Here is a 26,726-nt window from a genome sequence, read left to right on the forward strand (position 1 = left end):
TTTTAGGACTTACTTTACTTTATTGCATTCTAATTCTTTTTAAAATGGTATCCTGAACATGACGTACATGGTAATTCCCAGTTGCTCCTCCACAATGTAAAATGCCTGAAAGTGAGGGATACTTGTTCACTTTTATAAAGAGTATTACATAAAAGGAGCATATATGAAAAAGTCAGAAGATATAGATACTGACAAGTTAATCATTCTATATCTTTGCACATTATCCATTCTGAAAAATCCTAAGGACGATGATCCTTTAATCACAGTACCTCACAAGTGAGTGTGTAGGCCTTGTGCCCTACACCCAAGCACACTCTCCTTATGGAAAAATTCCCCCAGCTGAATCTTCCTCTTCTTCCAATTTAGAGTTGCTTAATCACATCACCAAAAGGATCATGAGGCATGTCCTCCTTAATGACCAGCTTTTCAGTCCTGTGTGGAGTCCAGGAGCCCACTTTCAACTCCAGATCCTTCAAGATCTGAAAATTCTGTGTCAATAAGTGGTTTCAGAAATCTCTCAACTTTGGTTAGTCTTTGCTTCAGTTTCTGCTGCATTGACTCATACTCAGCCAGGATCCGAGCAAACCTTGTTTGCAAGAGGTCTACTGACCCCTCCATTCGGGTGACCTTCTCTTCAAAATCTTTAGGATCACCTCCAGCATTTGCAATATTTATATCCAGTAGACCATCTTTCATCAAGATTTGCTTTCCCTTCTCTTCTAGCATAGTTTTGGCATCTGGATACTCAGTGAGAGCTTCCATGAGGTCATCTTTGGAGAGACAGAACAGATCTGAGTAGCCAATACTTTTAATATTGGCTGTTCTTCGATTGCCAGCTTTGCTACCTTTAATGTTAAGGATACTGATCTCACCAAAGTAGCTGCCATCACTCAATACCACAAACTGAGTGATTCCGTCATCTGCCACCACAGCGAGTTTGCCTTCCTTGATGATGTACATCTCTCGTCCGATATCCCCTTTCTTGCAAATGTAATCTCCAGGACTGTAGACTTGGGGTTGCAATTTCAAGACCAACTCCACCAAAAGACCAGCTTCACAGTCCGCAAAAATACGCACTTTTTTTAAAGTGTCTAAGTGAACGTTGATGGCAATCTCTGCTCTCAGCTTATCAGGGAGATACTTCAGGACTTCTTTCTCATCAACTGTTTTTTTGTTGGTCCACAGATAGTCAAACCATTTGATAACTCTCTTTTCCATATCTTTGCTTACATTTCGAAAACGCATATATTGCTTGATCGCATCGATTCTTGCTTGAAATTCAGCTCTGGCAGCATTCATGTTGGAAATCATAGAACCTATGTTACCAACGATGGTAGCAAAAATTAACACTCCAATTAAGAAATCAACCACCACAAAGACATATTCAGAATCCCTCACAGGAGGTGGTGTTTCACCAATTGTGGTCAAAGTCAGTGTAGACCAGTAAAGGCTGTATACGTATTTTCTAGCCAAACGGCCAAATTCAGGATCATTAACATCAGGATACACCCATGTATCATTTCCAAATCCAACAGCTTTGGAAATAGAGAAGTACACACATGCATTCCAGTGGATAATGATGACAATATACATAACAAGGTTAGAAATCCTGAAGATGTTTGGGTAGTTTGTTCTTGTTTCTGTTCTCTGGAAGAACTCAAACATTCGAGGGATCCTTAACAGTCTGTTTAATCTAATTTCTGGATAGTTCCACCCCAGCTTAAAATACAGCAGATCAGTGGGTATCACTGATAGAAAATCAAGTTTAAATTGCAAGTGTGATTTATATTTCTCTATGAGTTTAGTTTCTTCCCTCACCAGCAGTCCTTGTTCTAAGTAACCTAAAATAGAAAAAAAAAAAAACACAATTTAATGTTCTTTCATTTTTATGCCGTTATGAATTCTTCTAAAGTAACCCTAAATGACCTTCACTGAGTTCAGAACAAGAGTTCACTTCCAATAGGGGCGCCTGGGTGGCTCAGTCGGCTAAGCATCTGACTCTTGGTTTCGGCCCAGGTCATGATCTCATGGGTCATGATCTCATGGGTCATGAGATTGAGCCCCTCACTGAGTCCTGCATCGGGCTCTGCGCTCAGTGGGGAGTCTGCTTGAAGATTCTCTCCCTCTGCCCCTTCCCTCACTTGTTCTCTCTCTCACTCTAAAATAAATAAACAAATAAATATTTTTTAAAAATAGTTCATTTCCAATAAACATGCTTTTAAAAATATAGTAAGATATGAGTACTGATCAACATATGGCTATGGGAAATAATCTCTTGAAGAAATAAAAAATAAAATTTTGTAAGTGCAAAAAGTGAGAGCTTATATGCAATGTACTCATACATTGTATATACACAAATCTCTCTAGATCCAGTTCTCTACCCAGGTAAAGCCATTCCTTTTATGAATAGTGTTCTTGGAAATTTCTCTAAACACCCTGGCCTCATGCCTCATGCCAGGGTGTTTAGAGAAAGTAAGTCCTAAAACTGTACCCAACACCTCATGCCACTCTCTTGTCAGAACCCCAGCCCTACCCTTGAAGTTTGGGTACCTGCCTTACTGCCTATTATGTGTATTCTTGCCTTGTCCCTTCAATGTGAAGAGTAAATGTCCTTCAGAAGTTCGTTTTCTCTCTCCTTTTTGTCCCCCAGACTTCCTTCGTCATCTGTGATCTTCCCTTCTCCTATGTTGCCACAGTGGGCCTTGAATTTCAGCATTCTGATACATTTCACTGGGGAAAGAATTTGTTCCTCTACCTGTACCAGCTACTAGAGCTGTGAGTAGGACACAACAATGGGAGCATTGCCCCAGCACACAGATATTTAGAGCATGTCCCTATTTTACATAATGATTCTTTCATGCTATTCTCTGTACAGCGGTTACCTTTGCACACAGAGCGCAGTGTAGAAACAATAAGCTTATCTACTTACCAAGAATACGTAAGGGGAAGCTATCAGATCCTGCCCCCTGGTCAACAGTGCCTCACCATGACCACAAAGTTGGATTAAGGATTTGTGTACTCTTACAAAATTTCTAGTACAGCTCTGCCGGACACAGTGATATCCCCCCATGCCTCTTCATGGTGTCTCTCTATTAGGTAGCAATTACCCTTTCATCACAGAGCTGGCAGAATATTTCTGTTCTCTTTACTCCTCTCACATGGCACTAACCCAATGGACAAGTTAATGGGAGAAAGCTACCAATCCACATTCAAAGGTTGCCTAATAAAGTGAATCGGTTGTAGTGACTTAAGCTTGTGGGTAGGCATATGGTACTCTTGCTCTCAACAGTGCCTTTTCCTCTAAAATAGATTTTTGTGAGTTTATTTTGAAGAAAACTTGAATTACAAAATTTCAAATTATACTATAGAGATAAAAGCACAAAATTACAAAATATCCAAAGCTGAACATATTTACCTGTCCTTATTCGTACGAACATATCAAGAAGATAGATTATGTCTGATAGGTAATCAAAAATGAGCCAACATTCTAGGTAATCAGACTGAAGTTCATCAAAACATGCTCTGTAAAAGAAAAACTTGTGTAATTAAAATGAAATGGGGGCAAGTTTAAGTAAATGTCCTCTCTGCATAATTTTTATCATGGTAAGAGATCTAATGAACTAAGACTAAGAGGGTCCTTAGAGTCCATAGAGTCCATTTAATCAACCATGGCTTTTCTGAATCTAAGTGGTTGGATTTAGTTTTCTCCTGCCTCTGAATTCCAACATTCTTTCCATTATACTAGTTCACATTGTGAAGACATCAAATAAAAATAAATGGCCTCAAGCTAATGTCAAAATACACTGGGTTACACACGCTGATAACCAAGTTCTTATTGACTATCTGCACCCAAAATGCTTCAGGGAATTGTGCTTGGTTCTGCATGGCTGAGATGTTTACTGTCTAAAAGACGGAGAACCATAGAAATCGCTTGGGAAACACATCTTGCTCTAAAACAACGTAGATCTTTGATCTTTCTCCACTCTTGTCAACATTTTTTTCTTAGAGTCCAAAAAATAAAAAAATAAAATAACAAAGTTTCTCCCAAAATTCTAATTAAGTAGTTCAGCAATCAAAAGTTTAAAAATATCCCCCTTCTCCCATCCCAGTACTGGATTTCTAAGTATATTGGGAACCAAAGCACCTACTCCTGATTTAGGAAAACACATTGAAAATAATGTAACCTCTTTACAACCTGTGGTGGAGAAAAGAGGTATGTCCTGAAGAGCCCTTGACCAAACTGTTAAGTCAGGTAACTTAGAAACTAGAAGCAGGTCAAGATCCCCAAAAATATATAGATACCTTGCAATAATCATAGTCCAGTTGTACATAACAGGTAAAGTGATGCAAAACAGCCAGTTGTAATACATGTTTCCCGAGGGATCAATAACCTTGACTTCTTTCTTCTCCCTAGCAGCAATTAGAAATAAAGTGGGAGGTTACCAAGGAACAAGGACATTTTTATTTCATATATCAAATACGGTTCTGTCCATCACCCACAATTAATGAAACAGAAGTAAGCTGGAGAAACTCACTCTACAAGGAGAAAACTAGCTCGGCATGAGTGTGGTAGACATAAGAAATTGCTTGGTGAGGACTGGATAGATAGTTAAAGTACCAGTCTTACATTCAACCTTACGTTAGACTTTTTTAAAGCCCTTGTTTTATTGTGATGTTGTGGACATTTCTACCAATCCAGCCACTAAAAAGGAATAGTGGCACAGATCATGCTAAACTCTGGAATAGTCCATTGACCTCTTTGGTAGGTTATGGGGTGAGAGAATGGGGTGTTGCCCCTCCCCTACCAGGTAACAGAACAATCAGGAACTATGCTGTGAGAGGGAACTCATGGCTTCATTCTCACCTATATGGAAAGAAGAATATAACACAATCTAATAAAAAGTCCTTGTTCATAAGCATCTATGAAGGATGAGGAGGCGACAGAGGGCAGAGGCAAGGAAGGAAGGAAGGGAGGAAGGGAGGAAGGAAGGAAGGGGGGAGGGAGGGAGGGGGGAAGGGAGGGAGGGAGGAAGGAAGAGAGGGAGGGAGGGAGGGAAGAAGGAAGGAAGGAAGGGAGGAAGGAAGGGAGGAAGGGAGGAAGGAAGGAAGTGGGGGAGGGAGGGAGGGGGAAGGAAGGGAGGGAGGAAGGAAGAGAGGGAGGGAGGGAAGAAGGAAGGAAGGAAGGGAGGAAGGGAGGAAGGAAGGAAGGGGGGAGGGAGGGAGGGAGGGAGGAAGGGAGGGAGGGAGGAAGGAAGAGAGGAAGGGAGGAAGGGAAGAAGGAAGGAAGGAAGGAAGGAAGGGAGGAAGGGAGGAAGGAAGGAAGGGGGGAGGAAGGAAAGGAGGGAGGGAGTGAGGAAGGAAAGGAAAGGAAAGGAAAGGAAAGGAAAGGAAAGGAAAGGAAAGGAAAGGAAAGGAAAGGAAAGGAAAGGAGGGAGGGAGGAAGGAAATATATGGTTAAATGGAAAATTTTAAAAATTTTCTAGTATCAACCTACATTAGGTTTTTTGGGTTTTTTTGTTGGTGGTGGTGGTGGTGTTGGTGTTGGTGGTGGTGAGGTTTTCTAGGGTTTTTTTAAGATTTATTTTTAAGTAATCTCTACACCCAACATAGAGCTTGAACTTACAACCCCAAGATCAAAAGTCACATGTTTTACTGACTGAGACAGCCAGGCGCCCCAAGCCCGTATTATTAAGGATTTTTCCCTTTGTAAAAACCTCAACAGCTTTCCAGCAGGCACAAATAAGTGAATACTCTCTGGTAAAGAGTTTTCTTTACGTTTAGAAAACAATTTTCCCTTTAGTAAAAAGATAGCTTTGAAAATATCACTCAGCCTTACCCTCGTGAAATTCTAACCCTTAAATGTTTGTTTAAAAAGGATCTTTCAGGGGCACCTGGGTGGCTCAGTCGGTTAAGCCTCTGCCTTCAGCTCAGGTCATGATCTCAGGGTCCTGGGATTGAGCCCCGCTTCGGGCTCCCTGCTGAGCGGAGAGCCTGCTTCTCCCTCTCCCTCTGCTGCTCCCCCTGCGTATGCTGTCTCTCTCTCTGTGTCAAATAAATAAATAAAATCTTTAAAACAAAAGGATCTTTCAAATGGCTGGTATTTTGATAAGCATCTGTACTGCTCTCAAAACGAAGCATGGGTTTTGCAAGGAAATTTGCTTACTTTTGGAGTATTTGCCATACAGTATTTATGACTCAGAGATGTTAATAAAAGTATTAAATATTTATTTCAACTTAAAAAGATTAATGTTAAGACCCTAGGAACCCAATTGTCTTGAAACCCAAATATCTCTCAATGGTAAATTTATCTTAACCAGAGCTCGAGGAAGATAATTAACTGTAACATTGAAAATTCTTGATGAGAAAACTAAGAATAAAGCTACCACTGCTCATTTTAAGGAAATTAGAAAAAAATTTTGATTCGCATTTTATAATAATTTATTTCGTCTTTTACACAGGGTTCCATAACTATAAACTTTCAGGAAATAACCCTGCATCCAAAATCCATTATAAATTCATTCCTAATTTCAATGCCACTTACTCTTCTTTCTTATCTTTGCCTTTCTCCTCTTTCTTTTTCTTCTCTTTTTCCTTTTCTTTCTTCTTTTTCTTCTCTGAGTCCTTTTTATTTTCATTTTTATCACCTGATTTGCTGAAAAGTGAGAGATGTAGTTACTAACAAGATACGAAAATGTTATGGGCCAAAAAATCTGGAATCACTCACGCCAAAGTCAAACTTACCTCTTCTTTTCTTTTTTCTTTTTCTTTTTTTCTTTTGGTTCTCTAAAGAAGAAATAATATCTAAGTCACATAATCAAATTACATTCTGACTTCCATTCTTTTTTTTTTTTTTTAAGATTTTATTTATTTATTTGACAGAGATAGAGAACAAGTAGGCAGAGAGGCAGGCAGAGGGAGAGGGAGAAGCAGGCTCCCCGCCGAGCAGGGAGCCCGATGCGGGGCTCTATCCCAGGACCCTGGGATCATGACCTGAGCCGAAGGCAGCCGCTCAACCAACTGAGCCACCCAGGGGCCCCCTGACTTCCATTCTTATTTACTTTCTTCTCTCTCGAGCAAGAATTCTGGGCCTTGCGTTCAGAGACCTGCCCCCGTGCTCAGGGACCAGAAATCTGGTCTTCTAATGGAGAGTTCTACAAAAATGGACATGCACCCAGATGATAAAACAAACAAGCAAAAATTCCTGGGTTAGAGCATGTGGAAAATTGAAGGAAATGGAGGTCGATAAAGGCATAAACCCAACAAGGGAAATTTAGGAAACAACAGCCCCCAAGGGTATAATTTCCAAGTCTCCATGTCCAAAAAAATTATTATTTAAAATTTAAGCTTCTTGATATCACTTAACTATTACTAAGAGCTTTGAGAATTTCAAGAAAATGCGATCAATTTTCTTTAGGGGGGTAATCCTGAATGCAGCAATTTTTTATGAGTAGTCAAAAAGCTCCACACAGTGGAATCCTAATTCTTAGAATCATTTACTGGATTTGAGATCACCTTTTTCTATATGCTATTTCCTCTGGAGTGGAGATTATGTGATTAGAGGCCTCTTTGTACAGCTGGCTCTCTATCAGCTGAAGAATGGATTCTGGAATTAGGCGGACCTAAGGTCAAAATAGGCTGCCATTGTTGGCGCAAATGTCTTGGGAAAGTTTACTATTCAGACATGAATAAACAGGCATCTGACTACCAGGAGGGTAGTCAGAGAGGTTGTTAAAGGGCGGGAGATAGGTCTAGGCCTCAAAGTATAGGTAAGAGTTGGAGAAGTTGAGAAGAAGCGTGAGGATGTTAACGGGAAGAAAATTTTCAGGTGCCAATGCACAAATGAATTTAGTCTGTATATGAATAGCCTAGCAGAAGTGGAATGCTGCTACTGAGGAGAAATGGGAAACAGAATGGATAAGGAGGTGGGGCTTGGAACCTAAGGTTGTCATGTACAAAGGGGAATGGAACATAAAAGGCTTGTCAGGGTACTGTTTAACATATATAGTCAAAACAGATCAGGAATGGATAATCAGGAGATTGAGAGCAACTTAACCCAATAAAAAGTCACAACCTCACGAAGAGTTTCTAAACCTGAGCCAGTTCTCAGAAATGAAATCACTGACTGAAGAATGAAATCACTGACAATATATGACTTTTGGGGCTTCCATTGGGTCTCAAGACCCACCACTGGGGTCATTTCTCCAGTTCCTCAGTGTAAAAAAAAAAAATATATATATATATATATATATTTGGTCATTGGTAGAACCCTCATCCCTACTAGCGCCTTGGCTTGTAGAGGAAGAGCGACTATAATGGGGGAGGGCCAAGTGGAAGCCCTCGAGCTGCCCCCCACCTGCTGCCTGAAAACAATACTGCATCCTGGACAGGAAAGAAAATGTAATCCTCAAAGACCTCATGTGTTCAGGGGTGGTGGTTCCGTCCCACCACCATTTAACTCAATGTCTGGTCCCTATGAAAACCACATGGATACCAGTGGCTGGCAGTAGACGACTGCAAAATCAACCACAGAGTAGCCTCAATTGCAGCTGCCTTGGCAAATGTGAAAAACAATGCCCTCACGCAATCTAGACCATATACCTAATGTTCTGGGTCAGTCATGGTGAGTGTGTGATTTTTTATCACTGTCAGGGAAGAGGATCAGAAATAGTTATGAGATGGAAAGCAGCACCCATTTATAGTCTTTTCCAGGGCTATGTTGTCTCTCCTGCTCAATGTCATGACACAGCCTAGAGGGACCTGGACCATCTGGACATTCCTCAGCACATTGAGCCACTATATCAATGGCATCATGTAATAGGGCCTTGAAAGAGGATTAACTAACCATGGGACAGAAAATGACTACTGACCATGAGCTGGATTCTGTCAGAGTGAACAAGTTATAAGGTTGTACAGCAATCCATCACATGATGAAGTGGTATATCTGGGATCAAGCATGTGGCATGGTACCCTCCCCCTATGTCATCTATCACTGTTGTATCAGCACCTATTCCTCAACTCTCCACCATGGCCATATGTGGGGGTCTTACAGGAGCAGTTGAGGGAGCATGGTCTATGAATGGGTCAGCCTGACATCGGGATGCAAGACTATAGCCCTACTTAGAGGTGACCCTAGAAGATTATGGTAGAGTTAATCTTACCAATGGCACAGCTTCCAGCAGTGCACCATCATCCACTTTGTGTGGAAAAGGAAATGACCATGTATGGGTCTCGGAATGAAGGAGTTTCAGTATGTATGTATGGACACATAGGGAATGTGTCCTTCTCATCCCCACAATTTTATGGTCTGTGGATCTAGAGGTTTCCAGATGGATCACGTGTCTTCCAGGCAACACAGTTAGGGTCCCATTAAACATTAAGCTATGACTACTCCCCAGTCACTTTGGGCCCCTCGTGCCAAAAAACCAATAGGCAAGAAAGGGAGTCACCATACTGGCAAAAGTAACTGACTTCTTTCCTCACAACTAGATAGTGTTGCTGTTATACAATAGGGGGGTATATTTGGCACATAGGTGATCTGCTCTGGTGTCTTTGGTGTTCTCCAGCCCAGTTTTAGTGGTAAATGGACAAATACAGCAGCTATAACTCAAAAAGGGCATGGTGACCAGGGGCCCAAATCCTTTAGGGACAAGAGTCTGTATCATTCATCCCACAAAGCAAATCATCTAGACCAGCAGAAGTGCTGACCAGAGGTGACAGGATTCTAGAATGAGTAGGAAAGGAGGGCGTAAGCTATTTCAGTTAAAGCCTCAAGACCAGCTGCAGCTGTCAGGGACCTAGGTTTATCCCATTAACCTTCCTCTTATAAGATTCCCGAGGAAAGGGCGCCTGGGTGGCTCAGTTGGTTAAGCGACTGCCTTCGGCTCAGGTCATGATCCTGGAGTCCCGGGATCGAGTCCCGCATCGGGCTCCCTGCTCGGCAGGGAGTCTGCTTCTCCCTCTGACCCTCCCCCCTCTCATGTGCTCTCTATCTCATTCTCTCTCTCAAATAAATAAATAAAATCTTTAAAATAAAAAAAAAAAAAAAGATTCCCGAGGAAAAAAGATCAAGACTCCTGGAGGAGGTATATTCCTACATAGGGTGAATTTTCTATATGAAGAAAGCAGACCTGAACAGTGCAAGAAATGTGCTGTGTGGATGCAGTAATGCACAGAACTCTGGCACTCATTCCCCACTGGCCAAGAGTATTGGTTGCTGACAGCTCACAGTCTTCCTCTCCTTTGGCTGGCGTTGGCCTAAGGAAGCCACCATGTTCAAAGCTATGCGCCCCCATCCTAGGGGCTCCCCTCATCCAAGACTGTGCCTGTGCAAAGGCCCAGTCCTACTGCCTATGACACAACTCTGAAGGGGCCCCCTGCTGTAGAGTTCCTCATATCAACTCTATCCTCTGAAGTCCAACTTCTCCCTCTGCCCAGTCCTGCTCCCCTAACTCCCTCCTAGGTATCATGCCTAAAAGCACCCCAATAAACCTTTGCACACAAACCTCCCTCTCAGAGATTGTCTCATAAGGAACTTGACCTAAGACACATTGGCTTAGAATAGAAAGGATACTGATATTTCATTTATTTTTGTCCACAAGGAGGGGCACTTGCATTTACACGCTAGACAACGGTTTTCTGTATGCATTCAAACACATACATATACATACATACATACATACATACATACATGCTGCTTTTAATATGGGTAGCCACATTTTTCAGAAGTAAATAAACCAATGACAAAAATAACAGAATACCATTGCTATTGTATTAGATAGTTTTCCTAATAAAGATCTCCTCTCTAGCAGCTTCAGATATATTCCTACCTTTTTACTGGTGGTCTTTAAAAGCAAAGCTTTGGTTTTTTATTGTAAATGTACTTACTGGTCCTTATTGCTGCTGTTGTTAACATTGAAAAGTGCAAGGGCACCAGGCGGGTACTGCTCCCTGGAAAATGAAAATCATAATAGTCACCATCTGTATAATGTCCACGGTAAGCAAACAGTCTTAAAGAACAAATTATTTTCAGTTACTAACTACTGCCTAGACATTTTTTTTAATTTAGTTATTCATTTGACAGAGAGAGACACGGCAAGAGAGGGAACATAAGCAGGGGGAGCGGGGGAGGGAGAAGCAGGCCCCCCGCTGAGCAGGGAGCCCAATGCAGGGCTCGATCCCAGGACCCTGAAATCATGACCTGAGCCGAAGGCAGACGCTTAACTGACTGAGCCACCCAGGCACCCCTAGACCATTTTTAAAAGTATGGAGCTCCATGAAGCTTGAGTTACAAATATCAGTGCTGTGAACCAAAGTGATTAGTACATACTTACTAATCAATGTTAACACCAAAAATTAGCATCCTCCATGGCCTCAAGTGAGCCACCTTGGATGCCGCCAATTGCCAGCAAGAGATCTAAGACTCAGACTGTCAGGGAAAATAGGAAGAAAATAAAAGACAAATAAAAACAGAGGGAAAACTAAAGGTGGTCAGTGGGAAAAGAAGTATGAGAGAGGAAAAAAGGAAGGAGAAAAAGCAAAGAAAAAGTAAGTATGTTCTACAGGGTAAGAACTCCTGATCACACCAACGCCACATTCCTCCCACACCCTCCAAGTCACGTGTGTGAAGTTTTCAGGAGAGCTTCATTTCCTACTAAGGACGTTTAGCTTTTCTTCTCTAGCTACACACACTAGTGCTCTACTTCCCTGAAAGTAGGGTCAAATGGGATTCAGCATTTTAGAGGATCACAGCCAATCCCTCCCAAGTACAATTGCTTCAGACTCTGAAAGAAGGATCAGAAAGAAGGAGCAAGTCAGAGAGGACTGGCGCATGAGGTTCTTAAGGGACAGAGACAGGTCTCAGGGAAAATGACCAGCAGGAGCATTTGTGACTTAAGGCCCCAGTGGACATGAATAATCATCAGGCTGTGGCAGTTTTCCAAGAGAGGAAAAGGGTAAGTAGCAAGTTACTCGCAAGATCCTGAGAAGTGGCTGGGTAGCAGGAATTTGCCAAGCCCACTAGGTGAAGGAGTAGAATACCTTTCTTTCATCTAAGTACTAGTTTAAAAAGATCTGGAGGGCTGGCGCCTGGGTGGCTCATGTCATGATCCCAGGATCCTAGGATCGAGCCCGCATCGGGCTCCCTGCTCCACGGGAAGGCTGCTTCTCCCTCTCCCACTCCCCCTGCTTGTGTTCCCTCTCGCGCTGTGTCTCTCTCTGTCAAATAAATAAACAAATCTTTAAAAAATAAAAATAAAAAGATCTGGAGGGATAGATCGAAGTGCTCACCTCTGTGATGGCTCCCCTCTGTGTGAGTTATTTCTATAGGAATCCCTTGCATGGCGGTTTTCATTCTCTGATTCTTCGAACATGGAGATACTGTCATCATCATCATCATCCTCATCATCATCAGAAAAGGAGCTATGGTCCAACAGGAGGCAGAGATGAATTAGATCAATGTTTTAAACCATTATGAAGGAATAACATTTCTCATTAGGAGGACCATTGCTTCATCTTCTCTCCTTCCCTCTCAAACTAACATATAACCCTTTTTAATTAGAGTGAAATGAGAATTTTCAGAATACATGGAATTAGATAAGGTATATGCACATTCAATAAAATGCATGTAATTAAGAAACTACTGTCTAGGTCTTCCATATTTCTTTTATTTGATTCATTGATTAATGTGAATATTTATCAAATAGAAAGTATGAATCTGTGCTTTAGATCACAGTATACATTTGTATGAACAAACCTGTAATAACATTTCTTCCCACAAAAAATAAATTCAACCACATTTATGCATGTTCTATTCATTTATAAGGTAACCATTTTATTTTATTTATTTTACTTAAGAGCAATTAATTAACATACAATATATTATTAGTTTCAGAGGTAGAGGTCAGTGATTCCTCAGTCTTATATAATACCCAGTGCTCATTACATCACGCACCCTCAATGTCCATCACTCAGTTACCCCATTCCCCCCCCACCTCTCCTCCAGCAACCCTCAATTTGTTTCCTATAGTTAAGAGTCTCTTATCATTTGCTTCCCTCTCTGATTTCATCATATTTTATTTTTCCCTCCCTTCCCTTATGTTCACCTGTTCTGTTTCATAAATTCCACGTATGAGTGAAATCATATGATAATTGTCTTTCTCTGATTGACTTACTTCGCTTAGCATAATACAGGGTAACCACTTTAAATTATACTTTTAAAACATTTAGCATTTCACACTTTGTATTGTTTTCACATTCATCTATGGCAATGCTATCTCTGCAGATTTGAAATGTCCCATAAGAAAAGGCCTTGCCAATGATTAAGGAACTATATGGCGGAAGTTCTTCTAAATAATGACCACAATAATATCTATGTTCATTTGTGAGACAAGTTATGCTGTTCCAAAGTATAAATAAATTGACGAAATTAAATAAATTACAAAGATCAAGGTCACAAATTAAAAGTTAAACTGAAATTAAACCTAGTTAAATTTAAGAATGGGGGTTGGTATTAAAAATGCATGGAAAAGGGGCGCCTGGGTGGCTCAGTCGTTAAGCGTCTGCCTTCTGCTCAGGTCATGATCCCAGGGTCCTGGGATAGAGCCCCGCATCAGGCTCCCTGCTCCGCGGGAAGCCTGCTTCTCCCTCTCCCACTCCCCCTGCTTGTGTTCCCCCTCTCGCTCTCTCTCTCTGTCAAATAAATAAATAAAATCTTTTTAAAAAAAAATGCATGGAAAAAATGCATGGATTTACCTGCCTGCTGCATTTTCCATCCTTCTTATTTCCTTTTCAATATCTGGAGCAATCACATTGGGAACGTTTACAAAAGAGTACCACGTATTGATAATATGTTTCTTCATGGTTAGTTTAATATCTGGGGAGAAAAAAAGCTTATTAGTAAAAAGACTTTATATATTTATATATATAATCAAAAGTTTCACTCTACCATTCATCTAAGGCTGTCATAATGCTTTTATGTGGGAATTATTCTTTAACAGAATACAGATGTGGCCTAAACCCTTAATTACCACTAGCTAGTTTTTTGTGTATTTTTTTTAAATTCAAGAATATACCAGAGGTGCAAAAAAACATTTTTTTTTTTAAATTTTGGATTTACCCCAGCTTTAAAATACTCAGGCAACGTAGGCGTAAAACAAAACTATAGGGACCTCGCATACACATCAAACAAGTAACAATAAAAAGTAGTAAAATAAAATACCAAGACGAATGTAATCTGCTGTGAATGTCTACAAGCATTCAAAAAAAGGCGGGGGAGGGGGTTGGATTCTTGAGCGATATTCAAACTTTGGAGTGAAAAAGGTTGCGACCGATCCACATTTTTAGCAAGTCCCCCAAATTACTCTGATACATATCCTGCTCGGCTTCCCGTGCTACCATTTCAGGCGTCAGGAGAACGCCAAGATCCAAGAGATCCTGAATTCCCTCAGGTATGTCCGATCCCGCGTGGGTTCGAGCCCAACTTCTTGCTCTTGGAGAGGCGCGCGCACCGCTCCTCGCCTTCCCGGGGAGGCTCTGCCCGGACCCCGAGACCACGCGACTGCGCCCGGGCCCGACTCACGTTCTCCCCCTGGTCTCGGGTATGCTGCAGCCCCGTCGCCGGGAACTTGGAGAAGTTCCTGGTGGACAAGAACGGTGTGCGACCATTGGCCTCAGAAGCCCTGCTGTCCCATGGGGCCCAGCTGTGCCTAGGGCGCCTCTCCTACCCCCGCTTGCTTGGCAGGCACAGCGCTGCCCTCTGGGGAATTCATCCCTGATGGAGTTTCCTCCAGATGTGCATGGAGGAACGCCTGAGGTCCAGGAAAATCCCTCGAAATGGACACTGAGTGTGCATCCCAGGCTCCCCTCTTCCGAACAAGGTTCCTCCCTCTCTTAAAGTGTCAGGTGTCAGCAGGAAAGAAAGAAAAATCAGTGTCTAGTCAGGAGCTCCAAGAACAGTGCCCCTGTTTACCAGCTCTTGTACTGAAGGTGCATGCCGTGGTCTGCTGGTGAAGGCACAAAAGGGGCCGACGTGCTGACAGTATGATTGCAAGGTGCTGGCCAATTTCAACACCTCCCATACCTCCGCCTTATCCTTCCTGGACAGCTGGTCATCTATCCATTACCACCACACACACCCACCCACACCCACACACACACACCACGCACCTGGCCTGCCCTCCAGGTTTTTATTATATGGCTTGGGGATTTTTCCTTTGTTATTTTTCGACCATGATTTCTGGATTTGGGCAACAAACTTGACTTTGTTATTAATAAGCAAAAACCAAAAGAGAGAGAGAGAAAAGCAATCATTGGATGTGGAGAAATGCATAAAAGACACTTCATTCTTTATAGTAAAATACGTTAAAGAATGACTTGCTTTTCATAAAAAGTTAAATCTTCAAGTGAGGAGAGCAGTCAATGATGCTCTATATTTTACTTTAGTATTCAAACGATGAAAATAACTAGCAGCCGGTAGTCGAAAAATAAATGGAGAATTTTTGTGATATTAATGAAATGTATATATATTTTAAAATATAATTAAATTTGACTAAGAAACAGCACTTTTTAGGAAGAAAATTATTTCATTGACTCCTTTTCAGCATCAGAATGGATGTGACTAATCGGGTTATATTTACAGCATGTGGACTTCTTATTGGCATCAGTGAACACTCTCTCTGAGAGACTTCATGCCTCATGACAGGGAAAGGGAGAATATATGCTTGTTTCATCCATCACAAAATAGAAAAATTTATGTGAGTTAAAGGTTAAACAAGGACATAAAATATCCAATATGTCAGAACAAACCAAGCCTAGACCTTGCTTGTACCTAAAGAAAAAAAGAATCCGTTCCCTTATCCTATAACTTCTTGGCCTAAGGCTTCTATATAGGAAAAAACATTTGTTTTTAATTGCACAATTACATTTTTAATACATATATCATATTTAATATATATCACTCTAATGACACATATTTCACTCTAGGAAAGAAAGGAGAAAATATAAATAGAAAAATAAAGATACTCAAAATTCCACTCCAGACCTTATAATTATTTATCACCATATTTTCCCAAATGCTTTTATGGTTTCCTTTTTCACATTAAAAATTTTAATCTACCTCCAACTTATTTTGGTGTAAGGTGTGATATAGAGATTTAACTTTATATTTTCTAAATGGCTAGCCAGTATTCTAAAATGGCACTTAATAATCAATAGTCCATCTTTTCCCTACTGATTTGAAATGTCATCATCCTAAACTTGCTTGTCAACCATAGAGATTTTGATAAAGATTTTTTTTATTTATTTATTTATTTATTTATTTATTTATTTATTTATTTATTTATTTGAGAGAGTGAGCACAAGCCGGGCTGGGCGGCGGGGGGGGGGGGGGTTGCGGAGCAGAGGGAGAGGGGGAAGCAGACTCCCCGCTGAGCAGGGCCCCGACTCAGGGCTTGATCCCAAGGATCAGCAAAATGATTGGGAAAATCTTATGGACAGTTCAGGCAAAATTAATTTGGAACATGAACTATGAATGCCCAGGAAGCTGTCCATTCTATTGTTTGACATCAGGCTCTAATAGGGGTTCAAATCCTGATTCTACCACTTACTAGTTGAATGAACTCAAGTGAGTTTTTTGAACCTTACTGAACCTCAATTTTAACATCTATACAATCAGATTAATAGTATCTCTTTTGTATCAAATAGCAGAAAAGATACGCTGCATACCCTCCATCGCAAATCCACACATGCAAACATAATTAACTGTGCGTCCATGGTTCTCTGAATTTAGTAGGACTGATACCTATGAAACTTGTTTAAAACGCAGGTATCAGGGGCGCCTGGGTGGCTCAGTCGTTAAGCGTCTGCCTTCAGCTCGGGTCATGATCCCAGGGTCCTGGGATCGAGCCCCGCATGGGGCTCCCTGCTCAGTGGGAGGCCTGCTTCTCCCTCTCCCACTCCCCCTGCTTGTGTTCCCTCTCTCGCTGTGTCTCTCTCTGTCAAATAAATAAGTAAAATCTTTAAAAAATAAATAAAATAAAATAAAATGCCAATATCAGGGTCCTGCTCTCAGAGTATGAATGAAGTACGACTTTGGGCACGTGAATCTACAATTTTATCAAGCACCGTAAGTAATTCTGTTTCAAATGATTCCTGAATCACACTTAAAGAAATAGGACTTTATGCTAGGGGCCCCTGGTGCACTACCCCAGCCACATCTGTAATGCCAGGTAGAGCAGTGGGAGAGAGGAAATAACGGTCAGGAAAGGCTTGAAGGGTACTGTTACCTCTCTGACATTTCAGATCTACAAATCTGAAACCTTTAGAATCAATTCCCAAAGACAAAATCCGCAAACAACTACTATAACAAAAAGTCAATTTCATAACTTAAGAAATACAGACTTTAATTTGAAAAACAGTCTATAAAATTCACTATATTAATAGAAAAAAAATGAGAAGAATCATGATAATTTCAACAGATAAAGAAAAGGTACTTGACAAAATTCAACACCTATTCATAATACAAAACCTTAGCAAATTAAGAATTGAAAGAAACTTCCTCAACCCAATAAAAAACATGTACAATAAACCTGTAGCTAGCATCATACTTAATAATGAAAGGCTGAACATGTTCCCCCTAAAGTCAAGAACAAGGCAAGGATATTTTAGAAGTATTCAACATTGTCCTAGCTCTCTTGCAATAAGCCCCCAAAATATTTTAAAATAAAGAATAAAAATCATCCATATTGTGAAGAAATAAAATTATCTTTATTTGCAGATGACATGATAGTGTATTAGACAATCCTAAAGAACCTACAAAAAAATTAGAACAAATAAGTAAACTTGGGAAGGTCTCAGGACAAAAATCAATGTAAAAAATGTATTTTCCTTCTGTATGTTAGCAATGAATAATTAGAAAATGAAATGAAAGTGAAAATGTACATAGCAAGCAATTAATGTCTATGTCCATTTCGATGAATGAATCTTATTTACAAAATTCTCTGCCAGATGCTGTAAGAAAGAAGCCCAAAGATGAGTATGGCCTGAAACGGCTTACAACTAGTAGCAGAGAAGAAGACAAGAGCACCACACTAAACACATGGTTTGGGCCCACGAAGGGAACTAAAGTAAATATTTATAATTGCCGATAATCTCTTCAATTTCCAAGATTATTTCTTCTTTGTTTCAAAATTAGCAGACATTTTAATAGTATCATATTATAAGAAAAGAATGATAGCTGGAATATTTCTTAAACTCTAGGAGGGTTTTTAAACTCTATTTTTTAAACTCGGGGGGGGGTGGAGTTAAAAAATTAAAAAAAATCCCTTGCAGCTAAATTATGAAGAGTTTCGTGAGGAAGATGGCACAGTACAGAAGCATGGTCTACAATCAGGGTCCGAGCAGAAAAATGGTGAAATCAGATGGTTCAATAGAGAGAAATAATATCAAAGGCATTGGAAAACCTACACAGGGAAACTGAGAAAACCCAGAGATGAGTGGTAACAGGGCCCTGCTCCCTGTCCTAGAGCAGGAGAAATGCAGGGAAGAGGGAGATGATTAGAGCCTAAAGCCAGGGCTTCCAGGCTGAAAGACAGAACCACTGTGGGAGATGCCCCCAGAGGCAAAGACTGAGTGGGAGAAGTGACTTCACCTCTGACTTCACCCCTCCTTTGCCCTCCATCTTCCACAAGTGCCTCCCAAGAGCTGAATCCAAACAAAGCAGTGGAGCCTGGAAACGTAGGTTGCAGGGAAGAGGAGGCAAGGATCCAAGCTCAAATGGAAATGAGTGCATGAGCAGGTTGGATTGAACAAGTAGAAGTGGGCTGGTAAAAAGACCTTTCTTTCTGGGTAAAGGGAAATTCGTGAGCAAAGTCAGAAGGGTAGGAAAGATGCTGTCAGGAGAATATAGATTCATCTAGTTTAACTAGAGGACACAGAGAACCTGGGGGAAATAAGTATGGGGAAGTAAGAGGATTTTGGCAAAATAGGTGCTCATTCTTCATTCCATAGGAAGTAGTCATTGAAGATTTTAAGGCATGGAATGACATTATCCCAATGTACTTTAGGACAATTAATCTGTTAGCAGAGTACAAGACAAACTGAATTAGAGGCATTATAAATTCTTGCCATGGAGTCTCAGCTTGGTCTTTAATGTGGCTCATCAATTGTCTTCCTATAACCACAGAAGCTAGTCTGAGCCTCCTCCATTAGCTTAATGCCCTACTTCCAACCCCACCCCCCAAGAGATATCCCCTACTTTACTAAACTCTAGAAACATTGGTCCATTCACTGATACAAATTGCTGGAGGAATGAGCCACGTTTGAATTACCACACAGCACCCAGTGAAGATGTTTGCACAGAGCGAGCACAAGAGAATATCTATGGAATTGACTCCGAGCCTGGGAGAAGAAGTTGAGGCTGTCAGAAAACTGGGTAGCTCAGTCATTAAGCGTCTGCCTTCGGCTCAGGTCATAATCTCAGGGTCCTGGGATCAAGCCCCGCATCAGGCTCCTTGCTCTGCAGGAGGCCTGCTTCTCCCTCTCCCACTCCCCCTGCTTGTGTTGTGTCTCTCGCTGTCAAATAAATAAAATCTTTAAAAAAAAAAAAAAAAGAAAACTAAAGTAAGATGAAAAAAGCCACTTGGTGGCTAAAGTCCTTCCATTCTCTCTTCCTTCCTCCCATTCTCCCTTCCCTCCCACCAAAAATGTTTATTCAACATCTACTAGCAGCAGGAAATGTGTTAAGTGCTATGCTATAGAGATTAACAACATGATACATGCTTAAAGAAATGCATAGTATGGTTAATAAAACAGGTAAGATATTTAATAGATAAGTAACACATTTGATGGAGGCTATCTTTCGAGTCCCAATAGAAAACAAAGATACACTCAAAGTGGGGTAATTCCTCAAGAGGTTTATTTCCAAATGGACTGTTTACAAAGGTGTTCATGTAAGGGGAACACAAAGCACAGTGCAGTAACCGGGGGCTACTAATGGCCAGTTACCACCCCTAGGCTCCTAACACAAGCAGAGGGAATGGTCACCAGCCCCGCAAGGAGAGGGAGTTGTGCAGAGTAACGAGTCATGAGGCATTGACTTACCACTGAAGGACACAGTTGGCACAGGGCAAGCCCACAGGAAGGCTGCCACCAGGGCACCCAATACTTTGACCTCATGGCTCCCTACTCCCCCGCCCCTGATGGGATTCTACAGTGGGTGACCTCAGAGAGCATGTAAATGCTTCCATAAAGGGCAGTTCTCTCCCCCAGAATACAGAATGGGGAAGGGGTGTGTTATAGATTGAATTGTGTCCTCCAGAAATGATATCTTGCAGTCCTACCCCCCAGTACCTTAGAATGTGATCTTATTTGGAAATTGGGTCTTTTTAATTAGGTGGGCTCTAATCCAGTATTACTGATGTCTTTATAAAAAGGAAAAATTGGGACACAGATACCCCCACACCCACTATGGAGATACACAGAACACTGAGAGGATGGAGGGTTGGAATAATGCATCTACAAGCCAAGGAATGCCTGTGGCTACTAGAAAGTGGGAAAGAGGCATGGAACGGATGCTTCTAGTGCCTTCGGAGGGAGTATGGCCCTTGTAATACCTCGATTGGGTGCTTCTGGCTGTAGAATGGGGACAATACATTTCTGCTGTCTGAAGCCACCCAATTTGGGTTAGTTTGTTATAGCAGAGTCCTAGGAAACTAATACAGGGTGGAAAGGAAGCCAGGGGATCAAACAGCCAATACCCAGCACTTAGAGGTAGGTCAGGGTCAGAGATGCCCTGGCAGCCAGGAGGAAATGCACCTAATCTTCTGCAGGGGCTGAGCTAAAGCTTCCCAAAAAGGCAAGGCTGGGGCAGCCTTGGAGACAGAGCAGACATCTGCCAAGCCTATTATGATGTGGAACAAGATTCTAGGCAGAAGCTGCAGCAAGTAGGAAAAAAACAAACACGAGAGAGAGCGCGGTGCCTTCAGGTAACCCCAGCAGACCAAAGGTTTTCACACCCCGGTGCAACAGATTTAGGCAGGATGAGAACAGGCAAGTGAGAAAGAACTTCTGTGTGCTGTCCATTCCCTTTATCACTGGACCACTTTCCGACCATAGGAACAAAGAGAGAAAGGAAAGAAATGTTTGTTGAGTCTCTGCTATGGAAAGAAATGTTTGTTGAGTCTCTGCTAGGAGTCAAGCCTTACGTTAGGTCGGCACATTTAATCCACATGAGAATCTGAGGCATGGCCTTCTGTTCTTCATTTCACTGGGGCGGGTATGAAGTGCAGAGAGGTTAAAGGATTTGCTCAAGTTCATATGACTTTTATTGTGGAGCTGGGATGTAAAAACACCACAGCAAAGCTCAAGCCCTTGCTGCACATCTCAGAAAACGCATCATATGGGAACTCGGTCAGCAGATGCCCCCAAGCGACCTTTGTTTGTCCTGCTTCATTCCTATCAGTGTGGTCTTCTCCATAAAAGTGTGCCTTTGGGTGCGGCCAGTTACTTACAATGCAGTGACATAAATTCAAAAAGCATGTTAAAATATCAACTTAAGCAAAGGGGTGGTAACAGAGGGTTTTATCTTCCAATGATAGCCCTTAAGGATCCCCAACTCACCCCCAAATAATACCTTTTAAAAAAATAGTAGACTTAAAATAAGTTTCTAGCCCACCTTCTCACCTAAGCCCCTACTATGTAGGAATTCTGAATCTACTGCTGTCCTTAGGAAAAATACCAGAAAGGATTTTTCTATAATTTCTCTCAACTGAGCTCCTTAAGGGAAGGAATAGTTTTTGTTTGTGTTTCATCTGTGTATCTGCAGCATTTAGAGCTGTGCTTGGAACCTAGCAAGTACCCAGGGATGTTTGTGGAAAGAACGAATGAGTAAATGAAGAGACAAAAGCCTGAGGCCGCAGAGCAGAAAATGGTGATGGAATGATTCCTGATCATCTTTGCTTTGCCAGGACTCCGAACTCTACGGAAGTCCCCTTCCCTGTCTCCTCTCTTTATCGCTTCCTCCCAATCCATAAATCCTGGTGCCATGAGTTAGAGTTGTAAGGACACTCGAATCCGATGATCCTGTGGCCACTAGAAAGGTGGTGTGGGTATGGATCTCATTTTTTCATCAATCAGTAAGTTCTGGGCCACCAAAGCTCCTGGGTGAACCAGACAAATGCCATCTTGGACAAATCTGCCAAATGACCTGAAAGCTTCTGTGACCTGAAAGCCTTCTTGAGCACAGCCCCTCACTCCACATTCTTTCTTTTTGTATACCCACACCCTTAAGCATGCCCTTGGCATAATGTCCTTGATCTGCTGTGGAGATAAAACTATGACACACCTGTTCTTTTCTTTATTTAAATTCAATTAATTAACATATGATGTATTATTGGTTTCAGAAGTAGAGGTCAGTGATTCATCAGTCTTATATAACACCCAGTGCTCATTCCATCACATGCCCTCCTTAGTGCCCAACACCCAGTTACCCCATCCCCCCACCCCTCGCCCCTCCACAGCCCTCAGTTCGTCTCCTATGATTAAGAGTCTCTATGCTTCGTCTCCCATCCAAGTACTAACCAGGCCCGACCCTGCTTTGTCCCCCTCTCTGTTTTTCGTCTTGTTTTGTTTTCTCCTCTCTTCCCCTATGATCCTCTGTTTTGTTTCTTAAACTCCACATATCAGTGAGATCACATGATAATTGTCTTTCTCTGATCGACTTATTTCACTTAGTATAATGAACGCGCCCAATCTCATCTGATCTCAGAAGCTAAGCAGGGTCGGGCCTGGTTGGTACTTGGATGGAGGACACACATCTGTTCTTAAACATTCCCTTCCCAGTGGTCCGCCAACAGCACTCCCAGCCTCTAGGGCTGTAGAAGCAGGTCTCAGGGGAGGTGGGGTTGTGGAGATGTGCTGGTCTTTTGGCCGCCCAAGACATACTTCTGCCCAGAAGTCTCTTTAATAAGCCATTTCTTGTCAAGCTGGACGTGTCAGCCTTTTTCTTTGGTCTTATGGCTGCTTCCGCCTTTGGAGGACATTTTGCATGTACCTCCTCCTCAGAGAGCAGCTCCTGAGCGTGGGAGCTCTGCCGGCCCCAGCAACTGTTCTCACTGTGTCCTTTCATCTGTAGTAATAGTACCGCATCGGATATATATTCCAGATCATACACAGAGATTGGTATTGTGCACAGTCCCACACTCAGCATCCTGCACTGCTGAGGAATTGAGGTGCTTAGACTTTTGCCCATTTTCTTGCATCAAAGTTCAACCTCACCTCTAGGCCAGTATCTCCCAATGCACATATCCAGTTCTGACCGCCTTCCCTAGCTCCTCTGCTACGTCTCATTCATTAATTCATTAATTCATTCCATACATCATATGTTAATTAAGTGAATTTAAATAAAAATTCCAAATAAAAATTCCAAATAAAAATTCCAAAATTCATTCATTTTCAATACCTCCCACTAGCCACACCCCTTTCATTTAAACCCTGAAGTATTCCCTTCAGAGCCCCGTGTCCAGGGTGCCTCCAAACGGATTTCCACTTCTTTCCCTATCAAACCAGCTCTTCTTCCTGACTTTCCTATTTCTGTTCGCAGAATTGCTGTTTGAAATTTCAGTCACTTAAATTCACTTAGAACTCAGAGTTAGTTATCCGGGATTCTTTCCTTCCTGCCCACGAACTTGATCGAGTCTTACATATTCTGTTTTGCGATTATTCTTGCCCGGACTCCCACCATTTCCTTCTAATCACCACCAGGATTTGTCAGGTGCTTGTTACCCCTTGTCTTAGACTAGTCTGTTAGCTGGTTTATGCATCCCCAACCTCACCCTCCCTCCAATCCATCCTGCAAAGTACTCCCAAATTAATCCTCTTAAGAAGCATATACTATCATATTCTTGTTCTAGAACCTTCCAGATTTCACCCTTGTCTACTGAATTATTACGCTTTTTTCTGCAGCAGGGTCCCAACCTCCCTTTCTCCTCTCTTCTCCCTTCCTTCCTATTCTTTTAATTCCTTCCAAAAATATGTCCCATAGGATGAAATACTCTGCAGTCATTAAAATAAGAAGGCATTTCTGTATGAACAGGTATTGAAAGTCCTCAAAGTTTTAATGTACTACCAGATCCAGGAAAAAAGGACATATGTATTCGTGTGTGTGTGTGTGTGTGTGTGCGTGCGCAGAGAGGGAGAGGTGTAACAAGAACATGGTACCAGGGATTACCTGCCTCTAAGAAAGGGAACTATGGGTGGGACCGGCAGTAGGAGTGCAAGAGGGAATATTTTGTACTTTTAAATTTTGTATCATGTAAATTAATGACCGGAACGCATAGGGACCCTCATTTCAAAATACAAAACAGTATAAAAATTATATCATCCATAGTTCTACCATCAGGAATTGTGACCTTTTGTCTTTTGTCAAATTCATGTCCATGCCTTTTATGGCGTATGAAAAGCAATAAAACTTTATCCCTAAAGATAAAGCCCTGTAAGAAACTGTCACCTCCCTGTCCCATTCTTGTTGTCCCCCTTCCCTACCTCCCAGAAGCAACCACCACTGTAAATTTGGTGGGTATGCTAGCGGCCCATCCTCCCTCCTTTCATCTGGCTACGTAAACATCCATAATCACTGCACAGTTTGGGTCATGTTGTTTAAGCATACAGAGCTGTGTCTTCATCTATGTATAATTTCGCAACCTGCTTTCTTCACTCAAAATTATTTATGCTAACACACATAGAGCTATTTCTTTTTTTTTTATTTTAAAGATTTTATTTATTTATTTGAGAGAGAGAGAATGAGAGACAGAGAGCATGAGAGGGAGGAGGGTCAGAGGGAGAAGCAGACTCCCTGCCAAGCAGGGAGCCCGATGCGGGACTCGATCCCGGGACTCCAGGATCATGACCTGAGCCGAAGGCAGTCGCTTAACCAGCTGAGCCACCCAGGCGCCCCCACATAGAGCTATTTCATTTCATAATGCTGTTTGTAAATATTGCAGTCTCTATATATCACATTTTCTTCCCTTTTTCTATGTGTGTTTCCTCCTTCTATTAAGGAAAGATTGGTTCTTTCCAGTCTTTTGCTATTGTGAACAATGCTGTAATAAAATCCTTGGCATGCTACCTTAGGCATCTATGCGAGAGTGGTTCTTAGGTCTATAACCAGAAGTGGAATTGCTCATTCTCGTGTCAGGTTAGTAGAGCTGGCCAAAGTGCCGCCCAAAGTTGAACATCATTTTATATATTCTGCCAGCCACGTACAAATATACCATATCCCCACCAGCCTGGCCAGCCCTTCATATTGCCAAATTTTAAGGTTTTCCCCAATTTGATGAGTGAAAACTTATTTGCGCTATGGCTTTTGATTCACATTTACGAGTAAAGTTGAAAAACTCTCATGTGCCTATTGGTCATTTGGCTTTCTTTGTAAATTAGATGTTTATATTCTTGGCCAATTTTTCTTCAGTTGGGTTCTTTCATCCATTCAACATGTAATGTATATTTATTAAATGCCTGCTAGGCACCAGCATTATTACTATCCCCTAAGTGAATATGCACCCCTGGTTCTCTGACTATTAATTGTATTTTATTTTTACCTTGCTGAAATCAAGATAAAATTCTGTCATCTACTAATGCCATTGGTGTACTTTACTAATCTGTAAGTCCCTTAAATCGCATAGCAACGAATATGTGTTTACCAGTTTATGGCTTACAAAGCAATCTGACGCCTGTAATCTCATTTAACTACCATCACTGCTATGTTGTGATCTATGATAGGCTGTATTATATCACCCAAGCAGGGAACTACTTCTGGATAAAATTGAAAACTGAACTGTGAAATTCATTTTGCAAGGCTGTTGTAGTACACAGACTTTAAAGCATCATCTTTAAACAAGGATAGTTATGGGGCGTCTGGGTAGCTCAGTCGGTTAAGCATCTGCCTTCAGCTCAGGTCATGATCCCAGGGTCCTGGGATGGAGCCCCACATCAGGCTCCCTGCTCAATGGGGAGACTGCTTCTCCCTCTCCCTCTGCCTGCCGCTCCCCCTGCTTGTGCTCTCTCTCCCTCTGTCAAATAAATAAATAAATAAATAAATAAATAAATAAAATCTTTAAAAAATAATAAAAATAAACAAGGATAGTTCCATGTTATGCAGATCAGAGAACCCACACCACTTAATTATTCGCAGATGGCCAAAGATGATTCAGCATGTATAAGGATTCCTGTATGTTTGTGCTTTCTAGAGTGGAATTCTGTGTGAATGTTCCAAAAGATTATTATAAATGATATATTTGGTTTTTGTATGTTATTTGTTATACTGACTCTAATAAGTAAAATATGTACCTTTAAAAATAAATGATGCTCTCTTCTCCATCAGGGCAAAGCTTTTCTAAAGAAGGTGCTCTAATCTGCTAATGCAACTAGTAAAATTCAGACTTCATAGAAAAGTGCAGAACTATATGCACTAAACTGTAAACAACAGTTACCTCTGGAGTACTCTATTGTTCTCTGTGTTGTTCGAATTTTATATAATGAACACGTATTAATTTTATGATAAAAGGATAAATTTTGATATTTTTTCTCAAAAGAACACTACTTAACTTGTAGAAATGTTCATGATACAGTGTTATGCAGAAGAAGCAGATTGTTAAGCAATATTTATAGTATCATCTAATTTTATTAAAAATTGTGTATATGTGCATAGAGAGGATAAACGCCTTAATGTTAAACAT

The 26,726-nt window shown here is 41.3% G+C and overlaps 1 protein-coding gene across 1 annotated transcript; it reads right to left on the reverse strand.

Annotated features, from left to right (window-relative positions):
- Positions 1-23,242, reverse strand: CNGA1 (cyclic nucleotide gated channel subunit alpha 1). Its single transcript, XM_064582040.1, has 9 exons — positions 22,936-23,242; positions 13,750-13,870; positions 12,286-12,459; positions 10,885-10,947; positions 6,742-6,783; positions 6,542-6,652; positions 4,303-4,410; positions 3,416-3,522; positions 1-1,841 (listed from the first exon to the last, which is right to left on the reverse strand). The coding sequence occupies exons 1-9, from the start codon at positions 23,240-23,242 to the stop codon at positions 427-429; spliced, it is 2,448 nt and encodes an 815-aa protein (XP_064438110.1). The 3' UTR covers positions 1-426.
- Between the last annotated feature and the right edge of the window lie 3,484 nt (positions 23,243-26,726).

The sequence above is a fragment of the Mirounga angustirostris genome, unplaced genomic scaffold, assembly GCF_029215605.1.
Source record: "Mirounga angustirostris isolate CCGP_5_RB_7025 unplaced genomic scaffold, mMirAng1.0.hap1 SCAF_2, whole genome shotgun sequence".
In the NCBI taxonomy this organism is placed as follows: Eukaryota; Metazoa; Chordata; class Mammalia; order Carnivora; family Phocidae; genus Mirounga; species Mirounga angustirostris.

What these genes read in the sequence shown, in the direction of transcription:
- CNGA1 (XM_064582040.1), bottom strand. Translation starts at nt 23,242, where the DNA reads ATGGGCAAAAGTCTAAGCACCTCAATTCCTCAGCAGTGCAGGATGCTG. An exon ending in AGAGGGGAGCCATCACAGAG is followed by an intron (nt 10,948 to 12,285) that starts GTGAGCACTTCG and finishes TTCATTTTCCAG; the next exon opens with GGAGCAGTACCCGCCTGGTG. An exon ending in AACAGCAGCAATAAGGACCA is followed by an intron (nt 6,784 to 10,884) that starts GTAAGTACATTT and finishes TTTCTTCTTTAG; the next exon opens with AGAACCAAAAGAAAAAAAGA.